At 27.1% G+C, this 21,139-nt stretch overlaps 1 protein-coding gene across 4 annotated transcripts in view; it reads right to left on the reverse strand.

Annotated features, from left to right (window-relative positions):
- Window positions 1–21,139, reverse strand: part of LOC122497695 (small conductance calcium-activated potassium channel protein) — a 659,102-nt gene that overhangs the window by 54,049 nt on the left and 583,914 nt on the right. For all 4 annotated transcript variants that reach the window (XM_043604959.1, XM_043604958.1, XM_043604961.1 and 1 more), the window contains one exon: window positions 10,583–10,718. In XM_043604959.1, the coding sequence (XP_043460894.1) occupies window positions 10,583–10,718 (136 nt within the window). The remainder of the gene's footprint in view (window positions 1–10,582; window positions 10,719–21,139) is intronic.

Below are 21,139 nucleotides of genomic sequence, written 5' to 3' on the forward strand. Positions count from 1 at the left end.
CAGCGAAGGGGTTTATAAGATTGTTTCAAATTTTTTAAATTCTTTTGGTCTAAGTTTGCCAACCTGCATTTTCTAAGAAAAAAGTTTCGTATATTCGCATAATTCAAGTTATTTGAATCAAATAAATATATAGATAAAAAAATTATTTGAATGACTACATAAATAATTATTTGACGTAATTAACCCCTTCACAGTGTTTGACGACTATAGAGGCCAAAATAATTCGTGCCCCCAGTGTGTATGACCGCTATAGCGGCAAAATGGCGACCAAAAAAATTTAAAGTTCTCAAATTAGTTCTTAAAATTTAAAGCAGAGAAATTAATATGTCCGATGTTTTAAAATATTGTGAAATACTCAAAATCGATCTATATTAAAAAATTTAATAATAGTAATTAAATTAAATGGTTCCTGATTCCGGATTCGACTAAGAGCGGTGTTTTAAATAGTTTGTGTAAATATATATAAATATAAAAATATAATATATGTAAAATATATTATACATATATAAAAATATAAAAATATAAACCCCAAAAGACTCGAATAACTATATATAACCACATTCGTAAACTTTTAGATTTTTAGTTGACATCTTGAAGTCGCCATTTCGAATTATAAAATTTTAACCCACTATTCTAATTCAGTGTCTCCAAAAACCCCCAAATGCTCATTTCTAGCCAAATCCGAAAACTTTAAAATTTTTTCGGTCGCCATTTTGAAGCCGCCATTTTGAATTTTAAAATTTCAACCAGATATTTGAAATCAGCGACCCCAAAAACCCCCCAAGTGAGCATTTTTAGTCAAATCAGGAAACTTTTAAATTTTTGAAGCCGCCATTTTGAATTTTTAAATTTTAACCAAATATTCGAAATCAGCGACCCCAAAAACCCCCAAGTGAGTATTTTTAGTCAAATACTGAAACTTTTAAATTTTTAAGCCGCCATTTTGAATTTTTAAATTTTGATCAAATATTCGGATTCAGCGACCCCGAAAACATAAAATATAATAATATCAAGTAATTAAAAAAAAAATTTTTTTTGCACATTTGTGGCACGAAAAGCTTATTTTGACTACACTGCTAAGGGGTTAAAGAGATATTGGTCTAAATTAAAATAATTAATTATGAAAAATAATTGCATATTTGATATAAATAAGGGAAATTCCACGTCAACACGGACAAAAAAGGTCCAAAAATCTCAAAATACTTTAATGAATTAGAAGCAAAAAATGGGGTAAATTATTTTGTAACTCATTCTTTAACAGATTTTAGGGTCCCCGAATATAAATCTAAAGTTTTTTTTTAAATTCAAAATGGCGGATCCAATATGGCAGACAAAATTCAAATTGGAACAGATTCGATTAAAACTTGTTACTCGGGAATTTTTAGGGTCGCTGATTACGAATCTGAAGTCACTTTTTAAAAATTCAAAATGGCGGAAAAAATTTTCAAATTTATAATAATAACAAATTGTTTACATTATAGAACAGTATGAAACTAGAATTTTTTAAAAGTGACTTCAAATTCGTAATCAGATACGCTAAAAACCCCCGAGTAACACTTTTTAATTAAATATGATCAAATTTTAAAATTTGTCCACCATATTGGATTCATCATTTTCAATTTCTACAAAGTAATTTTATATTCATAATCTGCGACTACAAAAGCCCCCGAGTAACACGTTTAAAGGGAATAGGATTAAATTTAAAAATTTTTTTCGCCATATTGGATCCGCCATTTTGAATTTTTAAAAAGTGACTTTACACTACTGGTCATGAGAGACCACCCATTTTCAGGCGAATGAAAATCGTTTTATAACATAAAATTTATTAAAACTAAAAATTTTTTCTGCTCATTTTTTTAAAGATGATAAAATTTTGAACAGAACAAGATATTTCAGAAGTCGTTTGGCCAATAATTCATTTAGATATTTTTAAAAAATCGCCATTTTCAATGTTTTACAAAAATTTGAATAACTTCTAAAATAATGAACGCTTTTTAATGATCTTAGGTTTATTTTAAAGGTCATTTGCTACACTTTAAGAATTACTTATAAGCATTAACGTGTAATTTTTTTCTTAAAAAATACAGGCGGTCAAACTTGAACCAAAAAAATATAAAAAATTTGAAACATTCTTATTTACAGAAAAATAATTTTTAAAATCCAAACGTATTTTTTTTTATTAAATTTTCTTGAAAAATCTACACTATATAATGTTTTATATATTTTCTAAAATAGTTTTTAGTTCATTATTTTAAAAGTTATTTAAATTTTTGTAAGACATTGAAAATGACAATTTTTTAAAAATATCTAAATGAATTATTGGCAAAACGACTTCTGAAATATCTTGTTCTTTTTAAAATTTTATCATCTATTAAAAAATGAACAGAAAAATATTTTAGTTTCAATAAATCTTATGTTTTAAAGCGTTTTTCATTCGCCTGAAAATGGGTGGTCTCTCAATTTTGACCGGTAGTGTATCTTCATCCTTTTCTTACTAATTATCCAGAGAATCAGGCTAACATTCAAAACCTAACCTTCTAAGTTTAATCCTCAATTATTCTTCGTGTACAAATAAATATTTAGTTATTTCAAAAAAATTATTTTATTGGTGCAAATAAATATTTATTTTAATTAAAAACTACGCATTATTGAATCAAGTAATGTTCATAATTGATTTAAAGCTATATTTTTATTAGATCAAATTATTCCATTTAATTGACTTATTAATTAATTTGTATTTGGTTCAATTAACTATTTATTTGATACCATTAATTAAAATATTTATATCCAGTAAATATTTACTTAGTTCAAATAAATAAAAATAAATAAGTAAAAACAAATAAGTTTAAATACAACCGAACGAGCGTTAGCGAGTGAGGTATATGTCGCTAGTGGAATATAAATGTAAACGATTTGACGCCATTATAATAGAGTGAAGAGTGAAAAGAAAAACACAATTTGTATAAGAACAGAGGTGAACGTAATTTCGCTAGAGAAAATATTCTAATCTTTTGCATGAGTGAAGCTGCTTTTTAAGTGACAAGGGACGCGAAAGATCGGTTTTGTTATACTCTCAAGAGTTTACTGGTTAAATCCACCATGCATAAATGTGGAAAAATATAAGGGATAGTGTATTTATTATATGAGGACATATGTGCTTCAATACCAAGTGTTTTTATTAAATTTTATTAAATTGTCATTTTTTCTTTAAATATAATAATATAAATAATAGGTATAAAATAAAAAAATAAATTTATAAAAGTAAGGCAAAAATAAAAATTAAAAATGAAAAGTTTCAATATTATTATTATTATATAGGGTCTTTTGGGGTAAGTGTAAACAAGGGGTAAATGTAAACAGTAGATGTTTCAGCTAAATTTACAAATTAAAAAGTAAGTACGACGTCAATATTTTTACCTCAGCTCACCTACAAGATGTTCTGAGTATTGCCAATATTTTATTTTGACAATTGGCAATGCCATAGTGTAAGCTATTTTTTAATGCAAAAAAGATTAAAAATCAAAATTTTACTGTTTCAGTATTTTGTCTCGCATTTGTATAAAAATAAATTTAAAAATAAAAAAAAAATATGTCATTCTTCCTTATTAATGCCCTAACAAAAATTGACTTTGATTTTTGATTTTCGTCAATTTAGTTAATAAATAATTAAGTGTTTATATTTAGCCCGAGAATTCGAAAACTCGGGGTAAATGTAAACAGAACTTCAACTATATTTTAAAAGAAAATAATTGAATAAATTTGCTTCTATTTCACAATTTCATTAATTTGTCAATGTAAAATTACATAGAAAAGGAAATTAGGTCGTCTTTAAAAAAAAATTTTTTCTTGAAAATTTGATCAATTTTTAAAAATATTTTTAGGTTCAACCGCCATTTTGAAAATTTAAAATTTGACTTCAAATTCGTATTCAGCGACCTCAAAAACCCCCGAGTAGCAAGATTCAAGCAAATTTGATCAATTTTTAATAATATTTTATGTTTGACAGTAGTATACTTGAAATAACTTGTTTCTTAAACCTCGCTTAACTACAGTGGTGTTTACATTTACCCCGAATTTTAGGAAAATTTCAAAATCTCGGGGTAAATGTAAACAGTCAGTTTTAGGCGATTCAGGTGCATCAATATTTTTTTGTACCTCATAAAATTTTTCTAGGGAACTCTAGTAACAAGTTCATGCAAAATAAATCCGTCCGTTTTACCTTTTAACAAAAAAAAATAATGTTTTTCGTAAAAAATAGATATACCCCAATATATATATATATATATATATATATACCCCAATTGACCCTATTACATTATATTATATATATTATATTATATTATATATTATATTATTATTATACTGTTTTGTCAAAAGGAGACTGAAAGTAAGATTTATTTTTTACAGTGCAGATTTAGAGTGGTATAAATAAATTTTTTTTTTTGAAAGAAATAAACTTTTTATTTGAATTATGTAAAATTTATTTGTAATAAATAAATTACTGTTTGGCTGTGAAAAAATACTTATACTTGCCATTTATCTGGATAGTAAAAAATAAATCTCTGGTGAGTAAAAACCAAATATGTAATAATAATAATAACAATAATAATAATAATAATAATAAAAGGAAATAAAAAATACAACACTGATTTACTTTCAACATCCTTTATTGCCCGTGTAGAAATTGCCATGTTATGGCCTACACAATGATCAAAAGATCTGGCCCCTATTTGGGCCATAATTAAATTTCTACACGGGTGTATCTAAAAATGTAAATTAAAAACTAAAAATAATAAAACTAATAAAGAAGGAAAAAAAGCATTTCCGCAGTTTCTAATTAAATTCTTTGATACGGTACAACAACATTTGGGATATTAAAAAAGTGGATATAACCACGAGAGTAATTTTTCACTCGAGAAATGAAAACTTCACATCATTTTGCACCTAATTAATGTGTTATGAAATTTTACATGCAATCTACATGCTTGATTAAAAATTTTCATTTAATGTGTCAAAAAAGTAAATGGGAGTAAAGTGGTCTCTTATTTAATAAATTAGTTAAAAAGTAAGTGAATTCTATTTTTAGGTCAGTTTCATTGTTTAAAATTTAATTTTGTTAATTAATTACTACTTATTAACTAAAAGTGTAATTAGAAAAACAGTGTACTAACAATATTTTTAAATATTATAAAATTATTTTCAATCACTGCATTTACGTATATTATTTTAATTATTAATATTAATATTAATTTATGGTTTTTGGGGCAAATTTTTGGTTTTTTTTCAAAATGCCGGCTAAAATTTAAATTTTCCGATAGATTAAAAATTTTTTCATTTGGAAATTGGTTCTCTAGATGAGTAATTCTCCTGAAACAGACCACTTCATTTGTCTCCAACATGATGTTCATTATTAAAGATATTGTTTATTCCGATTGTAATATTTTTAAAATTAAAAAAACGAAAATTTTCCATCAATCAATCAATTTATTTCGGAAGCCTTTTTCATATTTGGTAGGCGTTCTAGTTTTGTTTTTAATTTTTTTAGCATTGTCTTGAAATATCTAACCCTTAAGTGAAATTATTTATTAAAAAAAATTTTTTGTACAAACGAAAAGTGTAGTACTTAAATTAAAAAATAATAATTTATTATTTAAAAGGAAAATATTCCTACCGAGTTTTTTCTACAAAAACATTAATTTAAAAGTTATAATTAATTAATGTACTTAACCTGTAAGACACATGATTAAAAATAAAATAAAAGTTGACGTAGGGGAAAATTATTTTTTGAAGAAACTATTCCATATATTACATCAAAATCAAATCATTTTTAAAAATTTTCATAGAAGTGATACATGACAAAAAATTTTGATTATTATTTATTTATTTTTCAAAATTTTCTAAATTTTGTAAAGAAATTCCTGTTTATTGAAATGTAAAACTCATAATATTTAAAAACACCCCCCTTTAATTTTATTGAAACTTATGTAAAAAGGAAGCTTACATTTTCTAGTTTTCAATCCCTTTTATTTTATTATGGACATTTTAGAGGAAAAGGCACATAAAAATGAAAATAAAATTTTATTTTTATGTGTTTATAATAAATATAAATAATATAAATACTGAAATGTTTATAATAAAACAAAATTTAATGTATTAAAAACTAGAAGAAGTAAGCTTTCTATATACATAAGTTTCAATTAAAATGAAGAGGGGGGGGGGGTATTTTGAGATATTATGAATTTAACATTTCAAACAGGAATTTCTCTACGAAATTGAAAGAAATTTAATAAAATAAAAATAGCAATAGAAAGTTCATGAAATTCTATTTCGAATCAGTGTATAAAATATATTATAAATAATTAAATTTTTATATAATAAAAAATTTTTTTGTCCATGAAATGGTTTGAAATAGAATGCCTCTGTTATTATTTTTATTATAGTCATTTTATTATTTTTGATTATTGATAGGCATAAGATTAAGATATTACGAAAATGAATAAGAATATTTAATAATGAATTATATACGTGATAAATCTAGATATATAATTAGCAGAGAATGATTTTGGTGTTAATTTTGTGTTCAACTGTATATGTGAATAGACTTTAACGTGGAATTTATATTTTCGAGTGTAGAATAATTTCCATATGCAAATTAATTATTGTAACATGTATAACAGAGGATTTGTTGACAATGCGACATGAACTATTGATTTTGGGTTTAGTCATGTGAACGTACCTAAATGAAATAGAGTGTATATATATACGGTATAAAATAATTAATTACATATAATATGTTTTTGCTGTGGGCTCGATGTTATGTTAGATAATAACTGTAAAATTAACTTAAAACAGTATTATATGAAGGGAGTGAGAGTTTATTAACAAACACGTTTCCTAAGTCCGTCTATGTTGAATTCCACAATTTCTGTTAGGTTCTAAATGTTAATTTTTTCTTGCTCACTTTTCTCTTTCAAAGTATTAAATAGATTGAGCTGATATATTGTATAAAGAGATTTAAAATACGGTGCGAAGAAGGGCACATCACCATGTGTAAAAGTTATTACATTTTAAAAATTAATGATTACACAGGCCAACAAAATTTTGTGGCCCAACCAATGGAAGCCAATTCTTATAGGATTTTGTCCGTAGAATCCGAATTTGACCTTGAAAATAATGTATTGGCTCTAGTTTTCAACCAATTTACGAGACGCATGCTTATTCCCGAAATCTTTTTTGACCAAATAGTTATTTGATATAAAACTACTTAACTTAAAATTCACATAATATGCACATTATTCGACATAAATTTCATTGCACACAAAAACCATTTAACATAAATATCATTTGTCATAGAATTCATTAAACAGAAATATTACGTTACATAAAACTCAGATAACTTAATTCCCATTTGACATAAAAATTATGTAACATTTTCTATTGACATAAAAAGCATTTAACATAAATTTCTTTTGACATAAAACTCATTTAACGTAAATTTTATTTGTTATAAAATTCATTTGACATCAATTTCATTTGACATAAATGTCTTTTAACGTAATTCTCATTTGACATAAGTATCATTAGACATAAAATTAGCTTGACATACATTTCATATGACGTGAATATCATTTAACATAATTATTATTTAACGTAAAATTAAATTTATATAAATTTCATTTAGCATAAATGCCATTTAACATAATTCTCATTTGACATAAAATTTACTTGACATAAATTTCATTCGGTATAAATCCCATTTAACATAATTTTCATTTGATATAAAGTTCATTTGACATAAAAGACATTTAACACAATTCTCATTTGTCATAAAAGTCATTCAATGAAATTCTCATTTGACATAAAAATCATTTTACTCAAATTACATTTTACATAAAAATATCGGCGCCAATTTTAAATGTAACCAATTAGATATTATCAACAATATTGTGATTCGCCAACTTTGAAATTCGCGCCTATATTTCTATGTCAAATGATCTTTATGTAAAATGAAATCTATGACATCTGAATTTTATGTCAAATAAGAATTATGTGTAATGACTTATCCGTCAAATGAAATTGATATCAAGTGAACTTTATGACAAATAAAAATTATGTTAAATGGGATTTATACCAAATGAAATTTATGTCAAGTATATTTTATGTCAAATGAGAATTATGTTAAATAGAATTTATGCTAAATGAAATTTATATAAATTTAATTTTACGTTAAATAATAATTATGTTAAATGATATTCACGTCAAATAAAATTTATGTCAAGCTAATTTTATGTCTAATGATATTTATGTCAAATGAAATTGATGTCAAATGAATTTTATAACAAATAAAATTTACGTTAAATGAGTTTTATGTCAAAAGAAATTTATGTTAAATGCTTTTTATGTCAATAGAAATTTATGTTACATAATTTTTATGTCAAATGGGAATTAAGTTATCTGAGTTTTATGTAACATATTATTTCTGTTTAATGATTTCTATGACAAATGATATTTATGTTAAATGGTTTTTGTGTGCAATGAAATTTATGTCAAATAATGTGCATATTATGTGAATTTTAAGTTAAGTAGTTTTATATCAAATAACTATTTGGTTAAAAAAGATTTCGGGAATAAGCATGCGTCTCCAATTTACGTTTCAATACGCAAAATACGCATTTTTGGCATTTTTTGAATGAATGTAAAACCATATACCGAAACAGTAAATCTATCTGCATAGGACCAAATTAAAGCTTAAATACTACTCTTTAATATCCAAAAACAAAATATTTAACTTATATACACTTTAACCTTTAATGTTAATTAATTAATTAATTCCTTTTCAGGAATCTGACGTGTACGTGTGTAATTTAAGTAAAAATTAGTCTATCTAGGGGTTTTTGTGATCGCTGCTTACAAATCTGTATCCAGATTTTAATATTCAAAATAGCGGATTCAATCTGGCGAATTTTTTTTAAATTTTACATTTTTATCATAAAAATGTAAACTACTTATAAAAATTGGTCCGCCATTTTTAATTTTTATATTTCAAAGCAGATTTATAGGCAGCGACCACAAAAACCCCCAGACAGACTAATTTTTATTTAAATTGCCTTACCTGATGGTTAAAAGTAATGTTATTTTCAATACGTTTATGGAACAGCATGTGTCCCATTGGACATTAAAGGTTAAAGTGTACATAAATTAAATTTTTTAAATTAAGGCAAATTAAACGAAAACATTCGGACAATGAATAAAATATTTATTTACTCCAACGTTTCGAAATCTAAATGATTTCCTCTTCAGGGAGTAAATAAATATTTTATTCATTGTCCGAATGTTTTCGTTTAATTTGCCTTAATTTATAAAGGATCTCGGACGTTAAAGATTATAAACTAATTATTAAATTTTTTGTTTTTGAATATTAAAGAGCAGTATTTAAGCTTTAATTTGGACCTGTATGCGAACAAATTTTATGTTTCGGTATATGGTTTTACATTCATTCAAAAAATGACAAAAATGCGTATTCTGTGTAGGGGAGAGGTACGCACGTTTAGACACTAAGATTATAACCTATGTAACTGATAATACCAAAAAGTTTATTGACATTTTGTCGTATCATTAATACCAAACTTTTTTTTCAATAGAAGCGCGATAACTCCTGTTTTTTTCGGTAGAAGTAGAGCGAACCAATTTTTTAGTTAAAAAATGTGTTTTTCAGGATTCCTGTTTAGTGTATTTGGTGTATTTTTTAGTGTCAGAAAAAAGTGCGGATAACATTTACATATCAAGTTTGGTTGTACTTTAATGTTCCGACGGAATTTAGACATACGTTAATATCTACAAATAATTTCAAAGTCTTAAAAAAATAACGGCGTGGTCTGCACGTTGAGACACACAGCTGTGGTACGCAGGTTGAGACGCTCACGGTGTGGAAATAGTATTGTCATTAAACTTGATTTTGAATCCACAATTTTCAAGTGTTTTCTATTTTCTTGACCTGTAAAAGTTGCGAAGATAAAGATTTCGATTAATTATTTTTGTGCAAAATAAAATTTTATTTTTTGATTCTCTTCTTTAAGTTAATTTTTAATGTTTTAATTTTTTTCTTTGGGCTAAGAACATCAAAATAAGTAAATAAACAACAAACAATTAGAATCTGACGTAATTATTCATTTTGTTTCAATTTAAAATAAATTACTATGGGTGTCTCAACGTGCGTACCACTTTTTTTTGGTAAAAAATAACATGTTTAAAAAAATAGCTATAAATTTTTCATTTTAGACAACATGCAGTTGATAAAATTTTGTCGGCCTGTGTTATAAAACATAAGCTGTTAATTAAATATTCAGTATATTTTTTCATTAATTACAATTGTTGATTCTTTTCGTATTAAATTTTTAAACTTTTATTAAAATTTACCAAAGAAAATTTTTTTTTTTATCATTCTTTTCAGTAATTATTTAAAATTTTAAAATTAAAACTGCACAGTTTGTAATATTACAAATTTACTAATTTTTTGTAAAAAAAAAAAAATAAAATACGTTACATATTAGATAAGAAGTGATTGCGGTATCGATTTACTTACCATTATTCCCGTAGAAACTGCAATGCCTCTTCCGCAGTACGTGTTTGGTACGATGTCACCAAAACCCACACTCAAGAATGTGATCGCGATGAGCCACATTGCATTAAGAAGATTCGCGTGTTCTTCATCGTGAAACCTGCACATGTTGCAAATCGATTATTTAGTTCTATGAAAAATATTCTCTTTTATCGATGCATTTACAATTTCATCGACCAAGCGGTTTATTTTAAAGAGCGCAACGCTAATTAGATCCCTACTTTTATAATATATAGTCAACAGAAAAAAAGGTTTTTAAAATAATTAAAAATAATTATTCTATAATAAAAAATTAAGCAATTGGTATATATTATATTGAGGAAGCTAAATTGCCATGAAATGAACAACTTCAATGTAATTATTATTATTATTATTTTATTTAATTATTTATTATTTTTATTAATTTCAGTACTTGCTTAGTTTTTTAAGGATATCAAATTTGAGACACAAAACGTGTCAAAATTGTTGCAATGGAACGTTTTGATACGTTTTCTTTGTCTCAATTTGATATCCTTAGAAAAACTGTGCAACTTCAACCCCTAATGTTTAAGAGACAGTTTCAACAACTCCGATTAAAAGTTAATGAATATTTAAAGTCATTTTAACCGTACATGATATATTGGTCGTTTAATCATTGATTAACTTTTAATCGGTGTTAGTGAAGCGAGCCCTTAATGTTATAGGGTTAAACAATTTTATGTTATCGACCAATTTTATAATTTTGACGATAATTTTATTTCAGGAAGAATTTATGTAACGAATTTTAATGACATTTATTTCTTTATTGGTAAGAAATTTATTTTATTCGATATTAAATTGAAATTTTATTTATCTCTTTATACGCCAGTACCTATAGTATTTGAAAGACTTTCTAAACAGAGGAAATAAGGTAAATGTACATAATTACGGCATGTTAAGGCCCTTGCAGAGAATTCTATTTCTGTTATTTTAGCAAATAACTTAAAGTGCAAAAAAACAATTGCATCATAATAAGTTAATTAATCATTCTCAGTTTTTCATTGTTTGTATCTGTTTAAAAACTAAATTTATATTAGTTTTTAATAATTTTTTAAAACACTCAATTGAACGTTATTCCGTGCAAAAATTTTGCCATGTAGGTAATTCCGTGCCAACTTGTCCATAATTGCGGCATATTCCTTTTTCGCGCATTCTAATATACTCTCTAAATTTGAATTAGTAAAAATGTTTACTAATTTGAATTAGTGACTGACTTTTTGCTTTTGAATTAGTAAACTTTACTATTAAATTAGTAGAAATTACTATTTATTAGTAAAATTTACTAATTTAAAAGCAGAAAGTCAGTCACTAATTCAAATTAGTAAACATCAGTTTTACTAATTTAAATTTAGAGAGTATAAAATATCAATCTTTTTGACAATAATTATTCTTAATAAAATTAATAACATAATATACTCCAAGGTTATTAAATAATACATGAAAATTTAGTTCTTTAAAAACATTTTGAGCATTGTAGATGAGGATATCGTCTCTATCAATCGGCTATAGCAAATAAGGTTATAGCACGGAATTATAAACAATACTGATTTTTGTACACATGTCATTTTTTTACATTAAAAAACATTCACTTTTTCCTTGAATTAAGCACAGCACTAAAATAAATATTATTATTTTATCACACTACAAACTTATAAGTAAACCCTAATATGAAGAACTAATTCAGTTCAAACGAAAAATATCCAGCGGTATCGGGGAGCGAACTCGGGTCACACTGGGACGAAATACCTAAACGCACGCTTACGCATCACGGCCGTTCTAGTCGATGGACGATTCCGGAAAAATAAGAACCATACTCTACCGGCAGGTAAAGCAGTTCCCTTTTTCATCATTTCTAGCTCAACTGGCGAATTACTGGACAGCTACTGCATAACACTCTAAAGTTGAACTTATTGATTATTACTGTATAGAAGTTCTGTCTGACCAGTTATTTTCATGGTACTGTCTAGGCGTTCCGTGAAATTATGCTTCAAAGTTTGTCGTGGCGTTAGCGTTACCGTCAGTCCAGCAACTGAACAGTGTTATGTAGAAATTTTCCATAAATACATCAGTGTATACACTGAAAGAAATAATTCGCGGGTATAACTAGAATTATGTCTATTTTTTCCGTAAGGGATTAGTAATAAATTGTTACTGGCTACTGTCATTAATTATAGACAGTTCTGTTATACAGATCGGAGAGCTATACATATGTCAACGTCAATACATAAATGTAAAACATAACCTCACTTTATTGGATCAATTCTAACTTTTTGTATGTAACAGGTTTGTTAAATTAATATTTATACATATAATAAGAGTATAGAATCTTGAAAAGAAATTGTCTTCTGAATTTAAAAAATTAGTTATTTTAATTAACTCAATTAATTAAAGCGAATTTTAAAAAAGTTTTTTTTCTACAGGAAGTTTCATTAAAACTAAATTTTTATTATTAAATCAAAATTTTAATATTAAATAATTTAAAAAATTTGTTATTTAGTTGTCAACAGTAAAATAAAAGAACAAAATTAAAAATATAAAAACTATAAACTGTAAAACCAAAAGATTCATTTTATAGAAAATATTTCGAAAATGTCAATACACAACCGTTTAGTTACTGAAACTGAGGGTAGCGCTAACGCCACGACAAACTTTTGAACATAATTTCTCGGAACGCCTCGATAGTGCCATGAAAATAACTGTACACGACTTCTATGCAGTAATAATCAAGTTCAACTTTATATTTTCTTTAACAGTGTTATGCAGTAGCTGTCTAGTAATTCGCCAGTTAAGCTAGATTAAACTTCCATGACTAAAACTGTACAGTAACTTGAATAAATCTAGTCATGCCACGACAAAATTTCTACTAGGGTAGGAGTTAGGTACTCAAATGTAATTTTGATATACTCGCTTACTTGTTTTCACTCATTTAGTCTGCCATTGTAAATAGTGACAAACGGTCGGAAAAATTATCGAAAAAATTATTTCTACCCAATGGAAAGTAAACGATTGGTTCAATAATGGGCCATGCTTGGTGAACTCCGTTCCATTATTGGAACATTAATGGCAACCATCCCCGTGTAGAAATATTTCGTGGTGCTAGCTAGCAGCGCTAGACTGCATGTAAATTTACCCTGTATCTAGCACTGCTAGCTAGCGCCAAGAAATTTTTCTACACGGGTCATTGGACCACCAATGGTTTAAACTTGGGATGATCACGCTACTGCCAATGATCGGTAGCCAAGCATCGGGCCATTATTAGTTGCCAAGGAATTGCCAAGGATACAAAATCGATTTTCAAAAGCTTGATTTTTTATTGACAGCCAACAAAAAACCAAGGTTTTGAAAATTGATTTTTTTAAATTATTAATTAAAATTTATTTTAAAAAAATATATTTTTTTAAATTAATAGAACATATTAATTTAATTTTTCACCTCTGGTAAAACAAAGGTGAAAGACTGATAAAAATTCCCTCACCGTATTTCACAGTGGAGGGATAACTATGAATGTCTATGCGAGAGAGGAGCAGGTACTTATAGAGCCAGTGTAACAGGTCACAAGCGAGAAGAAATCACTGGCATGCACTCTGGCGGCGCTTGTCGGAACTGTTTTCTGGCGCGCATGCATATCCTGACATTATCGACACAGCGCTTGGCCACCAACGTTGCGCCACTTCCGACAAGCGCCGCCAGAGTGCATGCTAGTGATTTCTTCTCGCTTGTGACCTGTTTCACTGGCTCTATATAAGTACCTGCTCCTCTCTCGCAAAGACATTCACAGTTATCCCTCCACTGTAAAATATAAAGTGAGGGAATTTATCAGTCTTTCACCTTTGTTTTACCAGAGGTGAAAAATTAAATTAATATGTTCTATTAATTTAAAAAAATATATATTTTTAAAAAATATATTTTTTTAAAATAAATTTTTGAAAAATTTATTTTTTAAAAATAAATTTTAATTAATAATTTAAAAAAATTAATTTTCAAAACCTTGGTTTTTTGTTGGCTGCCAATAAAAAATCAAGCTTTTGAAAATTGATTTTGTTTCCTTGGCAATTCCTTGGCAACTAATATTGGTCCGATGCTTGGCTACCGATCATTGGCAGTAGCGTGATCATTCCAAGTTTAAACCACTGGTGGTCCAATGATGGTTGCCAATTGTTTTGCCAAGAAAAAACCATTGGGCACCAAGCATGGCCCATTATTGAACCAATCGTTACCATTGGCAACTTCCCATTGGGTAAAGTCAAATTTAGTGCTGAACACGAATATCATAATGGATTTTTGATATTCTATTGTTCAAAAATTTTACAAGTGTTTTTTAAAAAAATGTGCGGTTGGGGCGAAACTATTCGCCCACTGATGACAGCGAAAACTACGAAGCAGGGTATTTTTTTGTGCTTGTTTTTAGGTTAGAATGGTGAGAAATTGGAAGAGAAAAACCAGAAAAACTCCTCCAATTAACAAATTAATTTTTATATTTTTTTTAGTATTATATCATTAATAGCTGCAAGAATAGTTACGCCCCTCGTTTTTTTTGACATAAAAAAATTTGTAAAATCGCTGTAGTTCGGAACAGAATCGAGTTACAGCAAAATAATACATAGCAAAATTGTAAAGTCAAGTTTTCAAGCGGTCCTACTCATTTTTTTATTTTTTTTTAAATACATTTTTTAGACTCAAAAAATCCAAACAAGAATAGTAATGCCCCACCTTACCCTATTTTCCTTTTATTTAATAACTACACGGAGAGAAAAATCTAGCTTTAATAGTATGACACTACCTATACTAATTTCGCATGGACTATAGTCACGCTTCAAACGCATGAAAACATACCGAAAAACCATGGTGAAGCGTGGACCCATGGTTTTTGGGTATGAATTCATGCGTTAGAATGCGTGACTATAGTCATGCGAAATTAGTATAGGTAGTGTCATACTATTAAAGCTAGATTTTTCTCTCCGTGTACAGATAAAAAACTATTGTTTTTAAATGTCTTTATCGTATTTTTAAGAAACATGGAAATTTTTTTGCGAACATGGTTGAATAATTACATACTAATCAGTGAATAAACTAAAGTAATTAAATTAATCAAAGCTTTAGATTAAATCAATAATGATTAGGTATATAAACTATAGTTTGTTTATGTTAATAATAGTTTCAATAAATAGTGAAACATTAACTAAAAAATTAATTAATTTATTAAAATTAAATAATAAAGTTAAAAAATGTTTAAAAAATATAAAATTCGTTGCTGTATTTGCAGAAAAAAGAATCTGAATAATTTCTGTCAACGTCTGACTAAAGCTTTGCTTGTTTCACTGAACCACACGTGTCTAATAAGAGTGACCTTTATATACTGCTGAGGTAAAATACATCACACTTAAAAATTTCATCAAATCTACTATATATATAGGAAAATAATTTTTGCCAATTCAAAGATTTATAAAAAAAGAATAAAAGTTTTGAATTACAAAAATGGTCCTTATTGTTAATTATAAATAAAGAAATAAATTACACTTTATTATTTATATACGATAATCGGAGTAAATTTTGTTCTTTTTTAATTTTATTTATTTCTTATCGCGGGTTACAAGTTACAACAAGACATGCAGAAAAAGTTTTTTTCTGTTGTAAAATAAAAATTGTCTTCGTTTTGTTACTTTACGAGGAAATATAAAAAGGATTCTTCACTTTGCTTTTAGTAGAATATAAAAGTCTTTCTTATTTCTTCACAGCGTATCGTTAAGGATGCAACACGCTCTTTTGTATTTTAAATAAGAAAATCAAAGCGACCAAATAAAAAAGCGAAAATTCTCTTGTCTTGAAATTAGCCTGAATAAAAATATTTTTAGTAGCGTTTTCTTTTTATTTAAAGGGGAGGGGTAAGGTCTTAACGGTGAAAAAGCATGTTTTTAAGAACTTTTTTTGGCGACACGCAAAAAGTTAATTTATTTTATCGCTTTGTATATAATATTGCAACATTTAAACAATATTTCTCTAAATTTTAATTAAAAACCGGACAAGTGCGAGTAGAACTCGTACTAAAACCGAGGGTTCCGTACCCTCGTTTAAAACTTCTACTTTTTTGCTGAAAAAAATATAGAGATCAACTCCAAAATTTTTCGCTGTATTTTTTCTGTAATCTACAGGTGAAAATAAAGAAATAACCAGTTTTCATCTCTTCAGCTAAAAAACTGTAGGCGCTAGGGTAAAAAACACGCTTTTTTGACGAAATTTTTAAAAACTTTGAGTTTTTCGCTGAAAAAAATATGAAGATAAAATCCAATCATGTTCGCCCAAGCAGCACGTAAGCTTATTTTGACATCACTGTAATATTACATTGGAGATTCGTCATATTACAGTGGTCTTACTGGAATATCAAAATGTCCGCCTGGAGGTAATATTATACGTTGTTACCACATTTTTTTTTTCATTTATTTTTAAACAACAACAATATAAAATCTGGTACAACGCAAAAAAATGAACAAAAACGTTTTGCAAAAATTTTAGGACAATTCTGCGTCGAAAACGGGCTTTCAAAGCCAACTCGTCGACAAACACTCTATAAGTAAGTTTGGCTCAGTGGTAAGACTCTTGATTACTGTGCACAAGGTTCAGGGTTCAAGTCCAGCTTTGTGAAATGTTTTTTCTAAATTATAAAATTATTCTAATTTGATCTGAATATCACCTTAACATTACGTTAATATTACAGTGTAATATTACCTTAATATTACCTTAATATTCCTATGTAATATTACCTTAATATTACCATGTAATATTCTCCTAATATAACAACGTAATATTACCTCCAGGCGGACATTTTGATATCTCAGAAAGATCACTGTAATATTACAGTATAATATGACGAATCTCCAATGTAATATCACAGTGATGTCAAGATAAGCTTACGTGCTGCTTGGGCGGTGTATTTTTCCTGAAATCTACACATGAAAATACATAAAATAAGCAAAACTGTAGTCCAATAGGCCAATAATTGTGAAAATAAATGGGGGGGGGGGGTACACACTTTTTTTCTAAATCAAAAAAATTTCTAGTCTTTCGCAAAAAAAATATGAAGATGAACTCCAATAATTTCTTCTGTACTTTTTCTGTAATCTACACGTGAAAATAAATAAAAAATGACCAAAGCCAGTCCACTAGACCAGGAATTGAGAGAACTAGCATAGGTATAATTATTATGAAAAATTGAAAAAAATTTTAGGTTTTCGCTCAAAACGCAATGAAGATCAATTCTAATCATTTCCACTATATTTTTCCTGTAATCTACACGTGAAAATACAAAAGTGTACAAATTTTCAGCCCTCTAGGTAAACCGTAAAAACTGTAAGCGCCAGGGTGATTTACATGCGCTTTTTTGTCGAAATTTTTAAAAACTTTGAGTTTTTCGTTGGAAAAAACATGAAGATAAAATCCAATCATGTCCGCTATATTTTTCCTGAAATCTACACACGAAAATACATAAAATAAGCAAAATTGCAGTCCAATAGGCCAATAATTGTGAAAACGAAGAGGGGGAGGGGGTACACACTTTTTTTCTAAAACGAAAAAAATGTTGAATGAACTCCAATAATTAATCCAATAATTTTTTCTGTATCTTGGTTGAAATCTACACGTAAAAATAAATAAAAATGTATAACGCCAGTCCACTAGATTAAGAATTGTGAGAACCAGCAAGGGTTAAAGTATTTTCGAGCTTGCAAAAAGAGATTTTAGTTTTTCGATGAAAACACCACGAAGATCAGTTCTAATCACTTCCGCTATATTTTTCCTGTAATCTACGCGAAAAAATAAATAAGTATGCCTATTTACAGCTCTCTATAGGTAAAAAACTGTGGGCGCCAGGGGGGGGGTACATGCATTTTTTTCGAAATTTTCAAAATTTTCCAGCTTTTCGCTGAAAACACTATGAAGATCAATACCAAATATATGTTCGCTACATTTTTCTTGTAATCTACGCTTGAAAATCAATACGTGTACCAATTTTTAGATCTCTAGATGAAAAACTGTGAGCGCTAAGGGGGGAGGGGTACATGGTCAATTTCCGTAACCGTTTTAATAGGGTTCCTATCGGGTACGGAACCTTAAAAATATTAAAAATTAAGCGAGACAATGAGATTTTTCTTAGGTGACTCAAAAAAAAAATTATTTGCGGTGTACGCTCTAACTCGCAACAGAATCATCTAAATAAAAAAAATCAAAGTGCATTTGTAAAAGGAGATGTTTTTTGAGGTAACGCTGGGAGTTTTTTTTTTAAATTACCAATTTTACAATAATAAATTAATCGATTTTTTATAGCGAAAATCAACTTTTTGGAGGCGCTTGAGGAAAATCTCATTATCTCGCTCAATTCTTAATGTTTTTTAAATAAAATTTATGAGAAATATTGTTCAAATATTGCAATATTATATGCAAAGCGATAAAATAAATTAACTTTCTGCTTATCGCCAAAAAAAATTCTTAAAAACATGCTTTATTTCACCGTTTAGACCTTACCCCCCCCCCCTTAAATAATTCATTGCAAATAAAAAACTATTGTTTTTAAATATCTTTGTCGTATTTTTAAGAAACGTATGGTAATTTTTTTGCGAATATATGTTTGAATAATTATATTACAACCAGTAAACAAAATAAAGAGAATGAATGAATGAATGATTCGGTTAACAAGGGTGTGGCAAAAATATATGGAACCCTTTAAATATTTTTTAAAATATGCATTTTGGTGCAAAATGTTTCAAACAAAAGTTGTTAGGCTAAAATAAATGTATTAACTGTTAAAATGAGTGAAAGAGCCCAGAGACTCTTGAGCACCGAGAGAAAAAAGTTAGTTGTTTTAAATAAAAATGTATATTTAAAACAATTTTATTTGTTGAAATAAATATTTTATTTAAAACAAATAAACTACAGAAAAAAAGAAGTGTTAATTTAACACCAAATGTGGTGTTAAAACGACACGCAACATTTTTAACCAACACTGAGTGATTTTAACACTACATTTGGTGTTAAAATAAAACTGGAGTTTATAAATTAACACTAGAGCGTGTTAAATATTAATATGAATTCTTATTGGGTGTTAAAATATTTATTTAAAATAGATGTACCTATTAGTCTCAAAATAAAAAAAATTATTATAGCATTTAGGAAACAGTTTGCATTACTACAGTAATGAAAACAGTCAAATGTTTTGTTTTAACAATTTGACGCTTAAATAATAATAAAAATTAAATAAAAAAAATAAGAGATTTCATAAAGAATAGTTAATAAAAATATAAATAAAGAAAAATAGAAAAAAAATTGTTGATAACTTTTTTGAATTGTTATTAATTTTTAGGGATTGTGATTTAAATTTAATTTAAAAATAAAAAAAGAAAATTAACGCGAATGGTTGTTAAGTGGGAAGAGAATGAAGCGATTTTTCCCCCAGTAAAATTACAGTAAATACGTTTCTCGGTGAATTAATGGGATCGATCAAATTGAAAGGCGAGTTACCGATACGGTACATTTTGTCTGTGACTCGCGCGAGGTGTTTGAAAGTAAATTATTGAGGCTTCAACTAACGGGCAAAATTAAAGCTTGTTCTGAATAGTATGAAAAGAGCAAAAACGTAATTGTGGTTACATGAAATTATTCGAAAAGTCTTGAAATTCGAGGAGTTTAATATATACATATAGTCTTTCAATTAAGCTGCTCCTTTTATTCTTCCAATTTGACCCCCTCAAAAAAACCAACTCCCCAGGACAATTATTTAATTAAATCTTAATTAATACTATGTATTCTTTAATAGAATGAATTTTTCTCTACTTTTAAAATTTTTAGTTAACAATCGAAATTACACAGGAACAAAAAGTCTGACTCCGTTTGCACCTTAAATTCAGCCTCAAAAATAGGCTGAAAGTAAGATTTTTTTAGTGTGTATATAAAAAGGTATATTTGACTTAGAGCCAACTAAATTTTTTGTTTGTTTCAAATAAATTTTATGTATAGATTAATTAATAAAATGCTATTTGGTTCAAATAAAAGTTTTATTCATATCGAATAAAATTTTTATTTAAAACAAATAAATAACTTAGTTGGCCCTGAAACAAATATTGATACTTTTATTTAACTCAAATAACTTATACTTATTTAATTTAAATAAATTTTTTCTCTCGCTGAATAAATAAACTTAAACAAATAAATATGTTTAAAAATAATTTTAATATTGCTTATTTTTTCATTCTGAATTTTTTTATTTTGAAATAAATTTTAAAAATTATCAAACTAAAATTAAAACTAAGTAACTAAACATAAAAATAAAAAATACAAAAAATAAAAATTAATTAAACTGTAAATTAAATATAACTTTTTTTGAATTGACCAAAAAGTTCTTTTCAATGTGTGCAAAAAATTTTAATCCAAGGTTTAAAACGAAACTACTCGTTAAAAAAATAGAAAAAAATTGAAATTGAATTAAAATTAAATTACTCTTTGGGAAAAAATGTCCAT

This window comes from Leptopilina heterotoma, unplaced genomic scaffold (genome assembly GCF_015476425.1).
Source record: "Leptopilina heterotoma isolate Lh14 unplaced genomic scaffold, ASM1547642v1 Lhet_135, whole genome shotgun sequence".
In the NCBI taxonomy this organism is placed as follows: domain Eukaryota; kingdom Metazoa; phylum Arthropoda; class Insecta; order Hymenoptera; family Figitidae; genus Leptopilina; species Leptopilina heterotoma.